The 14,623-nt window shown below is 52.5% G+C and overlaps 2 protein-coding genes across 2 annotated transcripts in view; one reads left to right on the forward strand and one right to left on the reverse strand.

Annotated features, from left to right (window-relative positions):
- Positions 1–2,611, forward strand: part of SYNGR4 (synaptogyrin 4) — an 8,237-nt gene extending 5,626 nt beyond the window's left edge. The window contains exons 3-5 of the mRNA XM_004694247.2: positions 659–896; positions 1,970–2,109; positions 2,378–2,611. Coding sequence (XP_004694304.1) covers positions 659–896; positions 1,970–2,109; positions 2,378–2,611 — 612 coding nt within the window. The remainder of the gene's footprint in view (positions 1–658; positions 897–1,969; positions 2,110–2,377) is intronic.
- Positions 2,612–5,025: 2,414 nt separating this feature from the next.
- Positions 5,026–11,893, reverse strand: KDELR1 (KDEL (Lys-Asp-Glu-Leu) endoplasmic reticulum protein retention receptor 1). The gene is made up of 5 exons (XM_004694248.2): positions 11,602–11,893; positions 10,811–10,911; positions 10,316–10,474; positions 6,947–7,199; positions 5,026–5,797 (listed from the first exon to the last, which is right to left on the reverse strand). The coding sequence occupies exons 1-5, from the start codon at positions 11,690–11,692 to the stop codon at positions 5,763–5,765; spliced, it is 639 nt and encodes a 212-aa protein (XP_004694305.1). The 5' UTR covers positions 11,693–11,893; the 3' UTR covers positions 5,026–5,762.
- Between the last annotated feature and the right edge of the window lie 2,730 nt (positions 11,894–14,623).

The following is a 14,623-nucleotide window of genomic DNA, read 5'->3' on the forward strand; positions in this document are numbered from 1 at the left end:
TTTATTTCACTGAGCCTTATCCCCTCTAGATCCATTCCTGGTGTTGTAAATGACAAGATTTAACATTTTTCCATGCCTGAAGAGTATTCTATCATGTCTCTATACCAAATCCAAATATCAATCATGATGCTTTACAAATTTATTTGAAAAGTGAATAGGAGGGCCTCCCTTGTAGCATAAGGGATTAAAGTGTAGCAATCTGAAAAAATGAGTAGGCATTACCCCATGCTGGATGGGAGAAGGAAAAGTTGAAGGCAGAGGAAAGAACTTGGAGATGGAGAGAATAGCCCTGATGGCGAATACTGACTGAGCTCTTCCTTGGGCCCTGTGCCCAGCATTTGGTACCTGGCCTTTGGTGCCCTGTATCAGTTTGGGGTGACTGAGGGAGAGTGTAGGTGAGTCGGCGAGGGGTGACTGAAAAGAGAAACCAAAAGAGCTAGAATGGGCAGGTTGTGGAAAGACCCACTGGGATCCTTTGGGCAATAGGCTGAGGGTCCTGATGGGCGGACTCAGCAAGAGAAGACCAGGCCCAAGGACCAGGGCCCATTGGACACAAGACAGAGCCTGCTGTCTCCCCGCAGGATCTGAGGACATCAACAAGTTTAGGAGATGCTGAGCTCTATTCTGAGCCCTGGAAACCCCTCTCCTGTCCCCACAGGTCTTCTCTCTCATCGTTTTCTCCTCCCTGCTGACCGATGGCTACCAGAACAAGACTGACTCCTCAAAACTGCACTGTGTGCTCAACAGCCATGCCCCGGCCTGCAGCTTTGCAGTGGGAGCTGGCCTCCTGGCCTTCCTCACCTGCCTGCTCTTCCTGCTTCTGGATGCCCAGGAGGCTCGCATTGCCAACACCCGCTTCAAGACAGCCTTCCAGCTCCTGGACTTCATCCTGGCTGGTGAGCCCTGGGAACCAGCCCCAGAGCTGCCCCTGGCCCCCACAGCCTCTTTACCCGCCTAGCTCCCTGTTGCAGCTCTTTTGTACTTGCTCTTTCCTCCTGAGGAATTATCCTTCTCCTTTAAACTCAGGGTAAAGGTCACCTTTTCTGACCCCCAGACTATTCCAGAAGCCTCCCTTTCTATCCAGCTTTGGGCTCAAAGTGCAGGAGTGCAAAGTCAGACAGAACTGTGTTCCCATCTCCACTTGGTACTTTCTCTCTTTTCTGGGGGCCTGAGTGTGTCTCTTCTGGGCTGCAGAAGAAGGGGGGCTGTAAACTCCCACCACACAAGGATTTTCTGAGGATAAAATGAGAGCAAGATTGCTTTAGTGATTGAGGTTGATGTTTCCTGTTTGTATCCCATGGCTCAAGGTCAAGCCTGGAGTCCAGGGCACCAGGTGCCTGTCTCATTTATCCCTCAGAACCAGCTTGTGGAGGAAAGTCTTGTTCATATTCCCATTTCACAGAGGATAAAACTGAGGAATGAGGATTTTACATAATTGGGCACACAACTGCTGAGTGGCAGGTCCAGGCTTCTAAGCAAAGTCAGGCAGCCAAGCACCCTAGGTTGAGGAAGCCCAGCATATAGCAGTAAGTGCTAAATATATGGGTATGCCTTGTCCTCAGGGCTCCAGACTCCTTCCTCCCAGTCTGGCTGATCTCTGCTCTTCCCCTACCTCTTCCTTCTGTACCCAGGACAGTCCCAGCATCTCAGAGCCCTCAGAGGCTAGCAGCTGCAGCACCATTCCAGAGAACATTCTGGGAGGGTGGAGATGCTCTGGACCTGCAGTCCCAACTCGGGAGCCCAATGTGACCACTGCAACCACTAGAATTTAGCCTGCATGGTCCTAAATTCTATTAGAATTGATGGAGATATACATAGCCAGGTGTGGCCAGCGGCCTTTCTGTGCACAGGGCTGCTCCCCAGGATTTGAGTATTGCTGAGGGCTGGGAGTTAAGAGGCCGATCTAGGCCCCAGCTGCCCTTCCTGAGCCAGTTCTCCCCCTACCCCTCTTCTCTCCATGACCCCACAGTCCTCTGGACAGGCATCTGGTTCGTGGGTTTCTGCTTCCTGGCCAACCAGTGGCAGCATTCGCCCCCCAAACACTTCCTCCTGGGGAGCACCAGCGCCAGGGCGGCAATCACCTTCGCCTTCTTCTCCATCCTTGCCTGGGTGAGGAGAGCCCCTTCCCTGGGCATACTCTTCAGGGGGTGGGATCAAAGGGGTCCCTTCCAGGGCCCCCATTAGCCTTTTCTGTGACCTAGGGTGACCTGAGGGACCTGGACAGATGGAAAAGAAGTTAGCTACCCTTGCAAACAAAAGCCCAGCATTAGGGATGGTGCTGGGTGCCCCCGGGCAGGGAGTCATGGGACCCTCTGCACCAGCAGCTCCTTCCCCACCCTGCCCAAGCCAGCACCAGTCAACCCTTTTCTGCCCACAGATATTCCAGGCTTACCTGGCCTTCCAGGACCTCCGGAATGATACTCCTGTCCCCTACAAGCGCTCTCTGGATGAGGGTGGTGTAGTGCTGACCACCATCTCCCCACCTTCAGCCACCAGCCCCATCAACACACCCACTGCTGGAGCCAACAGCTTGAGTTATGCCAGCTCCGCTCTGTCCCCCTATCTGACCACTCCAAAGGTTCCCCGCCTTGCTATGATGTCTGATGACTAAACAGTCTCCCAGCAGTAAAGAGATAACCCTCCCTGCAGGAAGGTTTCTGAAACAGCCTTCTCTTTGTCCTGTGCATGTCTGTTCCGCTGTGGAGTGGGCTGGGTGGGAGGAGTCCTCTCAGGTTACCACAGGGGTCTGTGCTGAGGTCTCATCTGCCAGCACTTCCAGGGGGCCACTGGGATGGGGGCCCATCAGGGTGGGAACAGACTTACTCTTCAGGGCTGTTCCACAGCTAGTCCTTGACTCCTCACATGAATCATGAGAGGGGGCCCCACTGTAGAGCTGAGATCAAGGTCAGGGAAAAAAATATAAAATGTTGCCCCCTTCCAGCCCCATAGGGGAGACCTTTCCCTTACCAAGACAAGGACCCCACGTAGAAACCAAACTGTGAGGAGTCACTGAAGGAACAGGGGGTGGCTGTTCCATGACTAAAACCAGACCAGAACCTTATCTTCAAATATTTTAAAGACTGTCAGGACAGAGGAAAGGGTTTTACTGTAGAACCCCAAAGCTAATGAGGAACTCATGAGCAGGCCACAAAAATCTGTTCTCGTGGGTGAAGCACCCCAAAAGGGGGATGGGGTCGGAGGCTGTCCAGGCAGGAGTCCAGAGCAACTCTCACAACATGAGTCATGGGGGACAGTTCTAGGTTGCAGTTGCCCCATGAAGAAAAGTAGAACGAAAGAGTAGATAGTCATTTCATGTCTTTTATTTAACCCACACATCCAAGACATCATCAATATAAAAATCCTTCATGGAGAATTTTATATGCTTTCACAGTAAGTTCCCACACCTCCTTTGGATTCCCACTTCAACTGCTGGTCACATGTTATCTCCAGGACACATGTTAGATGATGCCGCTCTAGAACCTTCTGCTTTCCCTAGGATAGCTGGACATTCCAGTGTAGGAATATCAGGATGAATTAACTTTATGTGGAATATTTTGGCAATGAACTTTTAAAAATTTACCCAAAACTGCTCTAAAATTAAAGTCTACTAATTAACAAAAACTATATTTATAAGCTCTAAAACATGTTAATGTTAGGCAAGCCAAACAAAGCACAGGCATAGAAGAGCCTGCAATGGCCTGTAGAGCATCAAGCCACAAGCTGGACAAAGGCATATGAATGTTGGGACTCAAATGGAGCTCCCTGGTCCCATTTTTTTTGAGGTGTCCTGTGCAACAGGCCCTGTATTCAATTCAAATTCAGGGAATACAGGAATAAGTAGGACACAGTTTCTGTGGGCAGTGGGATGAGTAGTATGCTCACTGGGAAATGGGAGGATTCGGCCAAGTCTTCACTTGGTCACTAGATGGATGACCTATGACATGTCATTTTGTTTCTGTGAGCCGAGCTGTGTGGGCTATAAAATCAGATTCAGACCAGATTTGGACTGACAGTTTTCAAATTAAACCCAAAGGGGTGTCACCCCTCAGCCCCCCAAATCAACCCAAACTGCTTTTGTTCCAGCATTTTCCATATTAGGCAAAATCCCTCTTCAAAGAAATGAGAAAAACCATTGGAAAAAGATACCCTAGTTGGGGTTGAACAGGCAGGCTCTGGCATCAGAAAGGTAGGAAGGACACAAAACCCACCTCTGGCCCTCATGCCTGTTTCCTCTGCAAGCCACCCTGCTTAAGGGGACCTAGTGAGCACATCTGGGTAAGGTACAGTGCCTGGCATTTGTAATGTTTTCAAACACCGGCTACTGCCACTTGATTTAGAAACTTCAGTTTCTAAAGTTAGTCTAGAAACCTTAAGTTTCTATAACCTAGAGGTAATTAACATGGTTAAGGAAGGGATCAGTGGACATCTAAGAAATGTGACTAAGTTAGGAGGCAAAACACCAAGAGCTCCCTGCTTGAAGGAACTAGGCCAGGTGCAGAGCTAATCTGGGGAGACATGAGCCATATTTCACTTGCCCTTTTACTACACAAAACCCAAATCAACAGCGTCTGTCCAATAATGAACTGGTGACAAGCCTCAGCCAAGGCCTGGGGACTGTGGTGAAAAGCTTGAATGGCCCAGCCACTGAACTCCTGCCATCTGTTACCACCCAGAAAGACAGGCCTGGCATCATCATATTGATGGATTTCTTTCTTCAAGAGAAGCCAGAAATGTTGACTTTAATGTAGAAATCTGTTTTTCTAAGGCTGGCAGCTAATTCTATTAAGAAAGCATCCAATGGGGTTCAACAAAATGCCCACTAAGTGGGGGCAAGGAGACAGGGGCTGCCTATGACCTCTGAGACACATGCTTGTGAAGGTCATCCCAGGAATTCAGGACAAGTGTCAGGAAAGTTCTGTGCTAAAGTAAGAATGTTTAAGATTTTTTCTCTAAAACCTCTTCCCCCAGGGGAGCCAGGAAGAGTCAGGGATCAGCAGAGTCAAACGCCAGAGAGAGGGCCACAAGTAGTGAAAGAGAGGCATCATTTTCCTCGGTTTATTTCAAGAGAACAAAGAATCAACCAACAATTCTGTACAAAAACACAGCGGGAGAGCCGCAGTGACCCTCTGGCCAGCTCCCCTCCCATGCCCAGCCCCTTGGCCCCCTAAATTGCCAAAAATGAGGCTAAGACCAAAGAATCCAAGCTCTGGGAAAACATTATTATGAAAAAATCAGGGGTACCCTTCCCATCCCCCACACCTCAGTCCAAAAGTTGGGGGGCTGGTGGCGATGGTTCATGGCTATGGCAGGAGATTGGGCCAATGAAGGTATTGGCAGACTTAGTGTTTGGCAACCCCTGGGGCTAGGCATAGAATCTGGTAGGGAGCTGAGAGCCTAGCGGAGGGAAAAGCTCTCCCACCCTGCCATGTCCCGCAGGACACTCAGAAACAGTTTATAAAAATGGGGACTAGAGAGTAGAAGAGAAAGCGGTTTCATCAGAATCAAAAACTAAATAGTGGAAAGCTTTTTTTTTTTCTTCTCTAAAAGGCAAAAAACTACAAACAGCCCAGGTCCTGAGCTCCCCAAGACTTGGGGGTCTTCCACCACCCCCTGAAACCCAGCAGGAGGGGACGATGGGAAGTGGGGAGAAGTTGGTTCTTTCAAAAGTCACCCCTGGACCGAAAGGTTCTTGTCTTTCGTTGCCTTCCCCTGCCTCTTGCCGCTGTTGCCAAAGAGAGGGATGGCGAGGACGAGGACCGGGGTTAGGCTGGCAAACTCAATTTCTTCCCCTTTAGGACTGTGAGGAAAGAAAGGAGGGCACATTACTATGGGGGTGCCTGAGGAAGGAGACTGCTACCCTCACCCAGAGCAGGTATAGGGACCCGTGGGTAGGACCATGGATTACAAATGGGGCAGAGGAGATTGGCCTCATTTACTGAGGAATAGGCTCATGGGAACCCTGATCTGGTATTGGGAGGCTAGGCAATGGAGTCCTAAAATTCATCTGGTGCTGACTGGCCCTCTCCCACCCACGAAAGATGCCCAAGCTGGAGACCTTGAATTTCACGGAGTGGGGGTCAGAGGGAGCACCCTTTCTGATCTCTCCAGTCTTTATCCGGCTATCCCCTCTTCCCACTGACTGAGGTCCCAATTTCTCAAGTTTCTGCTATAAATGTCATCTTCTTACAAAGGCCTTCCCTGACCTCCTGAAAGTAGACTCTCACCCTACACACCTGTTCACTAACATGTCTCTGATTCCTTTCTGTCAGGGCCCATCTCACTAAAGAGATGCAGTCATCTCTTTATTGTTCATTTCACCATTAGTCCCATCTTTGTTCCTACTGCCACATGCCCTGAGTCTGGCACCCAGACAGTCATATGGAAAATTATCAAGAAATTTTCGGTTGAATGAATGAATACATGTCAGTGGGTCTGAGTCTCTGAATGAATGTCTTGGTGGGCCAGAGTCCCTGAGGGTAAGGGTAGTCAGTGAAGAAAAGACCCTCCCTCCTCTGAACACTGCTAGGACTGATTTAGATGGGAATTCTAAATTTTCATTTCTAGGAAATGAAAAAATTACAGTTCTGGAATATCAAGGCAGAGGGAGGAATTTCAACAGCTGTAAATTCAGGGAGATAAGTCAGTGGCCACCCCTGCCTCTCTGTCCTCTCTCCTCCAGGAGCTGGAAGCCGGAGAGAGGGATGCCTAGCTAGTGTGGGGAGGGAGGCCCCTGCTGCCTGCCGAACCTTTACTTGGAAACCTGGGGCAGAACACCTTGGTTCTTGGAAAGGCAGCCCTTGGGTGGGGGGTGTCTGAATTCCTAGGGCCCTGAATCTGGGAAGGGAAGCCCTCCCTCCCATAAGTGATCCAGAGCCAGGGATGTCCTGCGGCAACGCAGGAGCTGCAAAGGAACACAAGTCCTCTGGGTGCCCTCCACAAGGGTTACCTTTGGTGATGTAGAGGTAGAAGAAATCGCAGTAGAGGACCGTCTGGACCAGGCCAGCCACAATGGCAATGAGGTCGAAGAAGCCCTCAAAGTGGTAGCGCCAGATCCAGTTGAAGAGATAGAGTGTGCGGTATACACCCAGCGCGAACAGGTAATGGCTGGTGATGGTCTCCGCCTCGCCGGTCTTGCTCACCATGAATAGCTGTGGCAGAATGGCCACTGACTCCAGGTAGATGGAGAAGGTCCAGAGGATCTGTGGGTGCAGGAGCAGGCAGGGGATTGGAGAGAGAGGAACTGGATGGCAATGCATGCCCACATGGAGTACTGTGCCCACCCCACATGTACCTGACATCTCATTCTACCAATGAGAAGCCAAGGCCCAGACAGGGTAGGAGACTTGACCGAAACCACATAGCTGGTCAGTGGCAAAGCTGAGATCTGAACCCAGGGCTTGGAGTCAGTGCTTTAGAGGGCTTTGAAGTACCTCTCCCAAAGGCTTGAGGCTGAGACTTCCCTCTTTGCAATCTTGGGTAAGAATCAACTGTTTTTCCCAGCTCAAAACTTTCTTATCTCTAAAGTGGGGAGGATTTTAGAGACTCCAGAGGACTCTCCAGAAGCTCCTTCTTACCTCAACCAGAATAAAAAGGGAAGTCCTAACCTTCCAGGCCCTTCCTGTTCCAGTTCATCTCCCACTCTCTCCCTCACTTTCCTAATGGCTGGCAGTCAGCCATGCCTATCTGGTTCTCCAGTGTACCCACTTCCTTCTTCCTGCCCCAGGGCCTTTGTTTCTGCTATCCTCTCAGCTCTTCCCCCAGACTGTCAACCCACTCTCTTCTGCCTCCTTCTAACCTTAGCTCATCAGGCACTTCCTGAGCTGTCTTCCCTGGCCATCTTGCCCCCAAGACTGTCATATTACTGCATCAAATCTCTTTCCTGGCAGCTCTCATGAGAATGTAAGTTCCACAAGGCCCAGGATTTTACATCTTGTTCCCCCTAGCCCCTGGCACAGTGCCTAGCACATATGTGATGCCTGAATGTATAAGTGAATGACAGTATCTAGAAGGAGCTCCCCACATGCCTGTTATGGGCTCCCATTTAGGGAGCTATGACAGTCATCTCCAGTGAGCAGGACAGGGGAAGGAAAGGTGCAGACATCTGTGGTCCCTTTTCAGTTCTCAGCTCCCTGAAAGTTCCAGCTGGGGTGATTTAAGGTCTGTAGATCAGTCGAAACCTCCCACAGAGAACCAAGCCAGGTGCAGGTGTGGATCCTTCCTCTTAGTTGTTTGGTTTAAGGGGGTGACTTACTGGGGGACATCAGAACATATCCATAAAACTCACAGTGACATTACACTGTGCCCCAAGCATTGCACTTACAGGTATGAACTGGCTTCTGCCTCAACCTTATGAGGTATGTCCTATTGTTAGCACATTACACTGAGAAGACTTGAGACTGAAGGATAAGTTACTTTGTCCAAAGTCACACAGCTAAGGTGGGGATAGAAAGATTCCGACCCCAGCTGGGCTGGAGGGCCTTCTCCCATAATGGTTCAGAATCCTCCAGCGAAACTCCTGGGAAGGGAAGCCCTCCCTCCCATAAGCTGGGTTGCTAGATCCTCTCAGGAATGTACCCATTTAATTGATAACCACACAACTGTTACCCAGGATCACCCTGAGGGACCAGAATCATGACTTAGGAGGGGATGGAAGATCAGTCACATTTTATTTGATCCATTTTGTGGCAACTGAATGTTCAAAGAATAGTTTTTTTCTATCCAAAGAGGCATACACCCATACCCCTAAATCACAAGCAGTGTTGTGACTCAATGTCACATCCATAAAAAATGTAATTTTTTTGAAAGTAAAATAAGATTTTTTTTTTAAAGGAATAGTTTCCTTGTAGAAAACTAGGAGCAAAACAATATATTTTTAGCATGCCCAATCACAGCATGGTTCTGAAAGCAGGGGGATCTAGGTTCCATTCCTGTGCACTATCACCCTCTGCACTTCCTCTTAGTCCTTAAAGAAGTGGGAATGGGATATCTGTGTACCTGGGTGGCCAACGTACCAGACAGAATGATGACAGATTTATCTAAATGATGCTAACTGATGCCAGCTACACACCAGGGACCTCCCTCATCTGAAGGAATGACCAAAGAGATCTGCTTTTGAGTCCAGCCACTTCTACTCAGGGCAAGCCCCACTGCCTTTCCCAGCCTCAGTCTCCCCATCTGTAAAATGGGATGTGCTAGGATGAGTGCTCCAGGCAAGGTAGATGATAGGTTTGCAAAGTCCAGGGCTGCAGTCAAAGCCAGGCACAGTCGTGTCAAGGCACATTATCACTGCCCTCTGACACCATGTCAGCAGCCCATGTCAGCCTCCATCAGATCTCTCCCACTAGCACACTGCTTTCTGAAATATCTTCCCACTCTGTGGCCAAGACTGTGCAGCCAAAACTCACAAAAAAACTCCCAGATTGTGGCTTCTGTTGTAAATCTCTGCATGCTGGGCCAATCTCCTAACTATAAGGCAGAAGTTAAAGGGTAGGAGAGGCAATTCCATATTTAGGATTCCTGCCAGGCCCAGCAGTCACGAGATGGCAGACTCACCGCAGACCCTCTCAAAATTCCTCCCAGGAATTTGCACAGGTCCCCCCAAATACACGCAATCAAAACCACACAGTTAATGTTTAGCGTAAAAGTATGGAACTGGTGGAAAAGACTTCAGTCACTGAACAAACACTGACATAGCACTTCCTACCTGGGGCCAGACACTACTTGGCCAACATTAACCCTTCTTCAGGACCCTATCCATTATTGATGGATGGTGGCCATTTTCCAGAGAATGAAATGGAGGCACCCAGAGTCCCTGGCTATGATGGAGGTCAGCTTGGAGATCCCAACTGCTGGCTCAAGAGTCTATGTGTTTCACCATTAAGTCCTCAAGATGACCTAATGTCAGCTTTACAAACAGAGAAACTGAGGCACAGAACAGGCAAGCCACCTGCCCAAGTCACATACATAGAAAGAAGCAGATCTGTAATTCCAATTCAAGCAGCCTGGCTCCAGAGCTCCTATCCCCAGTTCTTGAGCTATTCATGAGTCTCCTGACCTTGGACGAGTGTTTTATACCTATTTCTTGTAGGTCAAACAGGCTGTCGTGAAAAGTCTTAAATTCTTGTACATGAACTGCTAGAGCTGTATCAGGCGCAGTTGCTGGAGCCTGGTTATCATCTAACTCCAGAGACCACATCCCAAAATAAGGAAATTTGAATAGACACTGCAGACAAGCCTGTGAGAGGGTCAAGCCCATCAACTACCATTCTGCCACAGCCCACCCACACCATGATGGGGTCCCTGCCAGGACACCTACCTCTAGAGGGGTAAAGTCATGATTGACCAGGAAAGCCAGGATGGCCGTGGGGACCACGAGGAACTCCACCCGGAATGTGTCGTGGTTCCCATCATAAGTGGCTTTGAACTTGCTGTAAATCATCCATACCGTGGTAAAAGAGCAGGCAATGTAGACGACCTGTTGAACAAAATGAGAAGGCCCTTCAGCTCAAGGCACAGAGCCCGCCACAGGCTCTGATCCAGGAGTCTGGACCCCTCAACAGCCTCCTCTGCCCTCAGAAATGGGAATCTGGGAGCCCAGCTTCTCCTCTCTTAGACCTAGGAGTCCAGATTGAAGCCTTTCTTTTCTCAGACCTAGGAGTCTGAACCCCCAAAGGCCCCTCCTCCCTCAGACCTGGGAGTCCAGATCCCATTTCCTTAGACCCTGGAGCCTAAGACCCATTTTTTCCTCCCTCAGACTCTCACCTGGCACCCCCACCTCAGGAGAGCCCAGGGATGTGAGTAGAGTCTTTACCTTCATGCAAGTATTGTAGAGTGAGATGTAGTTGGTGAAGAGGTCCAGATATCGGGCAGTAAACACCACAGCAAACAGGACCTGGCTCTTCCCTGAAATCCCTATGGTCCAGAAAGAGGGGAGAAGGGAGGTAGCGGGGGTTGGGGATGGGATTCACGGAAAACAAACTAAGTTCCTACATCTGACCAGGCTAGAGGCAGCATTGGAGTGCAGCTGTCCCTGGAGGCCTCCCCAGCCAGCCTGCCAGAGCTGGGTCCTTTCCCACGGCCCACAGCCAGGGGGCAGCGCTGGTCCGGAAGCTACTCCAGCCCGAGGCTCTGTCCCAGGTTAGGCCTCATGGCCACCCCTAGTCCCCTCCGGGTCCTCCCACAATCCACACCCAAGGTGGGGACTGAGGAGGGTCCCATTGTAACTCAGCCCCCCCAAAACCAGCCTCACCCCTTCCGCTCCCTTCCTGGCCGCCACCTTCCACGTCACCAACTCCCAGCCACCTCCCTGCCTGCCACGGCTCCCTGTTCCCAGTCGGAACCCGGGGGCCACCCAGATGGGGTGGGGGGAGGTTTAAGTGGGTGCCTGGAGCCACCCCGACCAAACCGTATGCACCCCCGGCCTGGGGAAGGAAGTTGACCCCCTGGTGACCCCGGACCTGCAAAAGGGATCCCCAGCAAGAAGTGGGGGACGGAGGGCGGGGAAGGAACCTGTCCCCTTAGCGCCTCCAAATGCTTCCCCCGCTCTGGGGATGTCCCCTGCACTCCCCCCACCCCCTTCTCCCATCCCATTAGGGCTCTCACCAGCACATGAGCGGGACTTCCAGATTTTTAGCAGTAGCAAGATGATGGCTAGGAGGTGGGAGAGGTCTCCCAGGAATCGGAAGAGATTCATGGTTGGGGGGGTCTGGCAGGGCTGGGCTGGAGGGAGGCAGGCTGGCGAGAAGCTGCCTCCCGGGGCTGCGGTTCTGGCCGGGCGGCTGGGCTGGGGAACGGGAGAGGGGCCCTGGGGTGGGCTCCGCTCCGGGGAGGGGGCTCTGGGAGGGGGAGCCGAGGCCCAAGCTGGCGGCAGAGCTGGCGCTGGGACGAGGGAGGAGGGCGGGAGGGGGAGGGTCCCGCGGGAGGCTCCGCCCCCGAGGGCGGAGTCCCGGATCTCCGGCGCCCCCTGCCTGGAACCTTCCGACTTACAGAGTCGGCGGCGGCGCGCACTATATACCCAAGGTACCTCCTAGCAACTTGTGGGGTCTGTGGATCTGAACCTCCCAAATCCCACACCTGCTCCCTCGCGCACTCACAGACTGTCAGGATTTCAGCCCAGCCTCTGCTTTTGAGTGACTCGGGAAACTGGTTTCTGAACTTTGGGCTCTCAGATTCTGCCCCTTAAAGGGACCCCCCAGCTCAGTGCACCTCGGAACAAGAAAACAGCCCCCATTCCCTCCCTCAGACCCAGGAGTCCAGGCCTCCAGACCCAAGAGTCCAGGTCCCCGGGCTTTCTCCCTCACCCATGGAGTTGGCCCCTTCCTTGAGCCCAACCTCAAACACCTTATATCAGTCTCAAACATCCTGGCCCCAGGAATCTAGAGCCACAATCCCTTCCTCCCTATGGCACCCATAAATTCAGGTCCCAAATCTCTTCTCCAGGACTATGAGTCTTCTTCCTTATATCCAATACCTGTTTCCCACTTCACATGCTAAAGTGCAAAACTCAGACCTACTCCACTTCTCAACCCAAAACTTGGGCCCTACCTCCGTGTACACCAAAATTTCCCCCTCACAGGTTCTCCTCCCTCTCCACCCCCATGAGCCTGGTATCCTGCACCCTACTCACCCCAGCACTGCATGGCACTTTTACAGAAGTGGGAGTGGGCAGCCTCCCTAGCAGGAAGGTCAGGGACTGGGCAGCTGGTCTTGAAGGACCCTCTGGGGACTGAACTGTATTTAGGAGGGTAGACATAGCTTTCTCTTTCAGGTGTTTCATTACTCATGGAAGACAGGCTGGGATCCTTCAACCAAAGAGGGGGGAAGGAGAGACTCTGGTTTCCTCAGGATGGATGGGCTGGGTGTCTAGGGGTGGCAACCACTAGTCTTAGATTTGTGGGTACGTGAGGGTAGTTTGTCCTCCAGGGCCAGTTTGTATGAGTGCCTAAAAGCGACTCAGGCTGGAGGAGGTGCCTGGATTCCTGAGGAAGGAGGCTGGGGGTCTGGACTCCTGGATCTGAGGGAGGAGGGACTGGGAGCCTGGAAACCTACTTTGCAGGTGTGGTCCTCTGGGGTAATAAAAGCCAAAAGATGGGTTTTAGCATGGACAAGAGTGAAGTCCAGGAATGGCCTCCAGCTTCTCCAGTCTGAAATTGGGGAGGGGGGGTCATGAGGGCACAGGCTTCCAAGCCCTGGAGTTGAGGTTTGAAGCTGATGTCTTAATACTGAATGTGAATCCTGTGGGGGAGGGGGGTGTTGAGGAGAAGGGTGTCCACATTTTTTATTTGCAGCCCCTCACTCCTGTCCCAGGAGGAAGGCAGCGGCTGTGAACTGGTGGGTGGTGGCAAAGATGCTGTCCCCCAGGCTGGGCAGGAGAGGTCCCCAGGGAGGCAAGAAAGGGGGGTTGTGGGTCTCCTGGCAGGGGCGAACGGGCACTGAATGTTAATCACATCCCGAGTGAAAGAGCATTTGTGTGTGTGTGTGTGTGTGTGTGTGAGAGAGAGAGAGAGAGAGAGAGAGAGAACAGAGCTAGCATGCCAGTCCCTCCTGCTTCAGCTCCTCCAAGCCGCGGCTACCACAGCCACCCTCCACCCACTGCCTTCCTCAGCCACTGGTGCCCAGCCAGGGGGTGTTGCCTGGGTGGGTCTGCCAGGGCCCCAGGGGTCTCTTGTGCGTCTGCCATTTGCCCGGTGAGGATCTGTGTGTCCTGGTGTCTGGGGCTGGGCTGGTGGGGGGGGGGTGTGTCTGTCAGGGCTGCAGCGGCTGAGGGAGGGAGGGGTCTGTCAGTATGACTCTGAGCCGCCTGCCTGGATGTCATGGGCTCCCCAGTATCCTCCCCCAGCCCCCCAAATCCAGATGGATGGTGTGTACCTGAGCTCTGTGCCTCCCGCCTGCATCCGGCCGGCTGGGCGTCTGGTGCCCCGGCTGTCGTGTCCTCCTGTCTGTCTAAATAGCTCTGGGCAGCAGTGGCAGCCAGGCCCCCATTGCATCCACTCTGTGAGTGTGTGTGTGTGTGTGTGTGTGTGTGTGTGTGTGTGTGTGCGTGCGCGCGCGCGTGTCTCCCTCCTCGAGCTACGGGGGAGTTGGGGGGAATCCCAGTGAAGTGAGGTTGTGCGTGTGGACTGTGTGTCTGTGTGTGTGCTCCTGCCTGTGTTTGACAGTGGGGGCACCGGAGGGGGGGTCTGGAGGTGGCCAAGCGAGGAAGGGGCCAGCAGTTCCCCACATAGACAGTCTCCCTTTCCTGCACACCAACACGCGCCAGCCACCAGCTTCAGAGGTGACCCAGACAGACAGACAGACACAGACGCTGGGGGGGGGGCGGCACTGAGAGCACAAAGGGGGGTGCCTATGTGCCAGGGGGAGGCGGAACTGGACACATGGACTGGGGGAGGAGCTGGGGCTGAAGCAGCAGAGGGGGGCACCCCAGGTGGGCGGAGGGGGATCCCCACGGGGTCGGGGTGGAGAGAGGACACCCCGACAGCCTCTGCAATGTCCGGGGCCCAACTTCCAGCGCAACATGTGTAGCGGCGTCTTCACCTAGCTGGGGTGGCCGCAACCTTGGGGGACAGACAGGGCAGGACCGACCGAAGAAGAGGAGGGAGAGCTGGAGCCAGGGACAGGCAGGAGG

The sequence above is a fragment of the Condylura cristata genome, unplaced genomic scaffold, assembly GCF_000260355.1.
Source record: "Condylura cristata isolate star-nosed mole 26May11 unplaced genomic scaffold, ConCri1.0 scaffold00041, whole genome shotgun sequence".
Lineage (NCBI taxonomy): Eukaryota > Metazoa > Chordata > Mammalia > Eulipotyphla > Talpidae > Condylura > Condylura cristata.

Coding starts and splice junctions, on each gene's coding strand:
- KDELR1 (XM_004694248.2), bottom strand. CDS start 11,692: ATGAATCTCTTCCGATTCCTGGGAGACCTCTCCCACCTCCTAGCCATC. Junction 10,475..10,810: donor TCTACAATACTTGCATGAAG/GTAAAGACTCTA, acceptor TTTGTTCAACAG/GTCGTCTACATTGCCTGCTC. Junction 5,798..6,946: donor CTACCTCTACATCACCAAAG/GTAACCCTTGTG, acceptor CTTTCCTCACAG/TCCTAAAGGGGAAGAAATTG.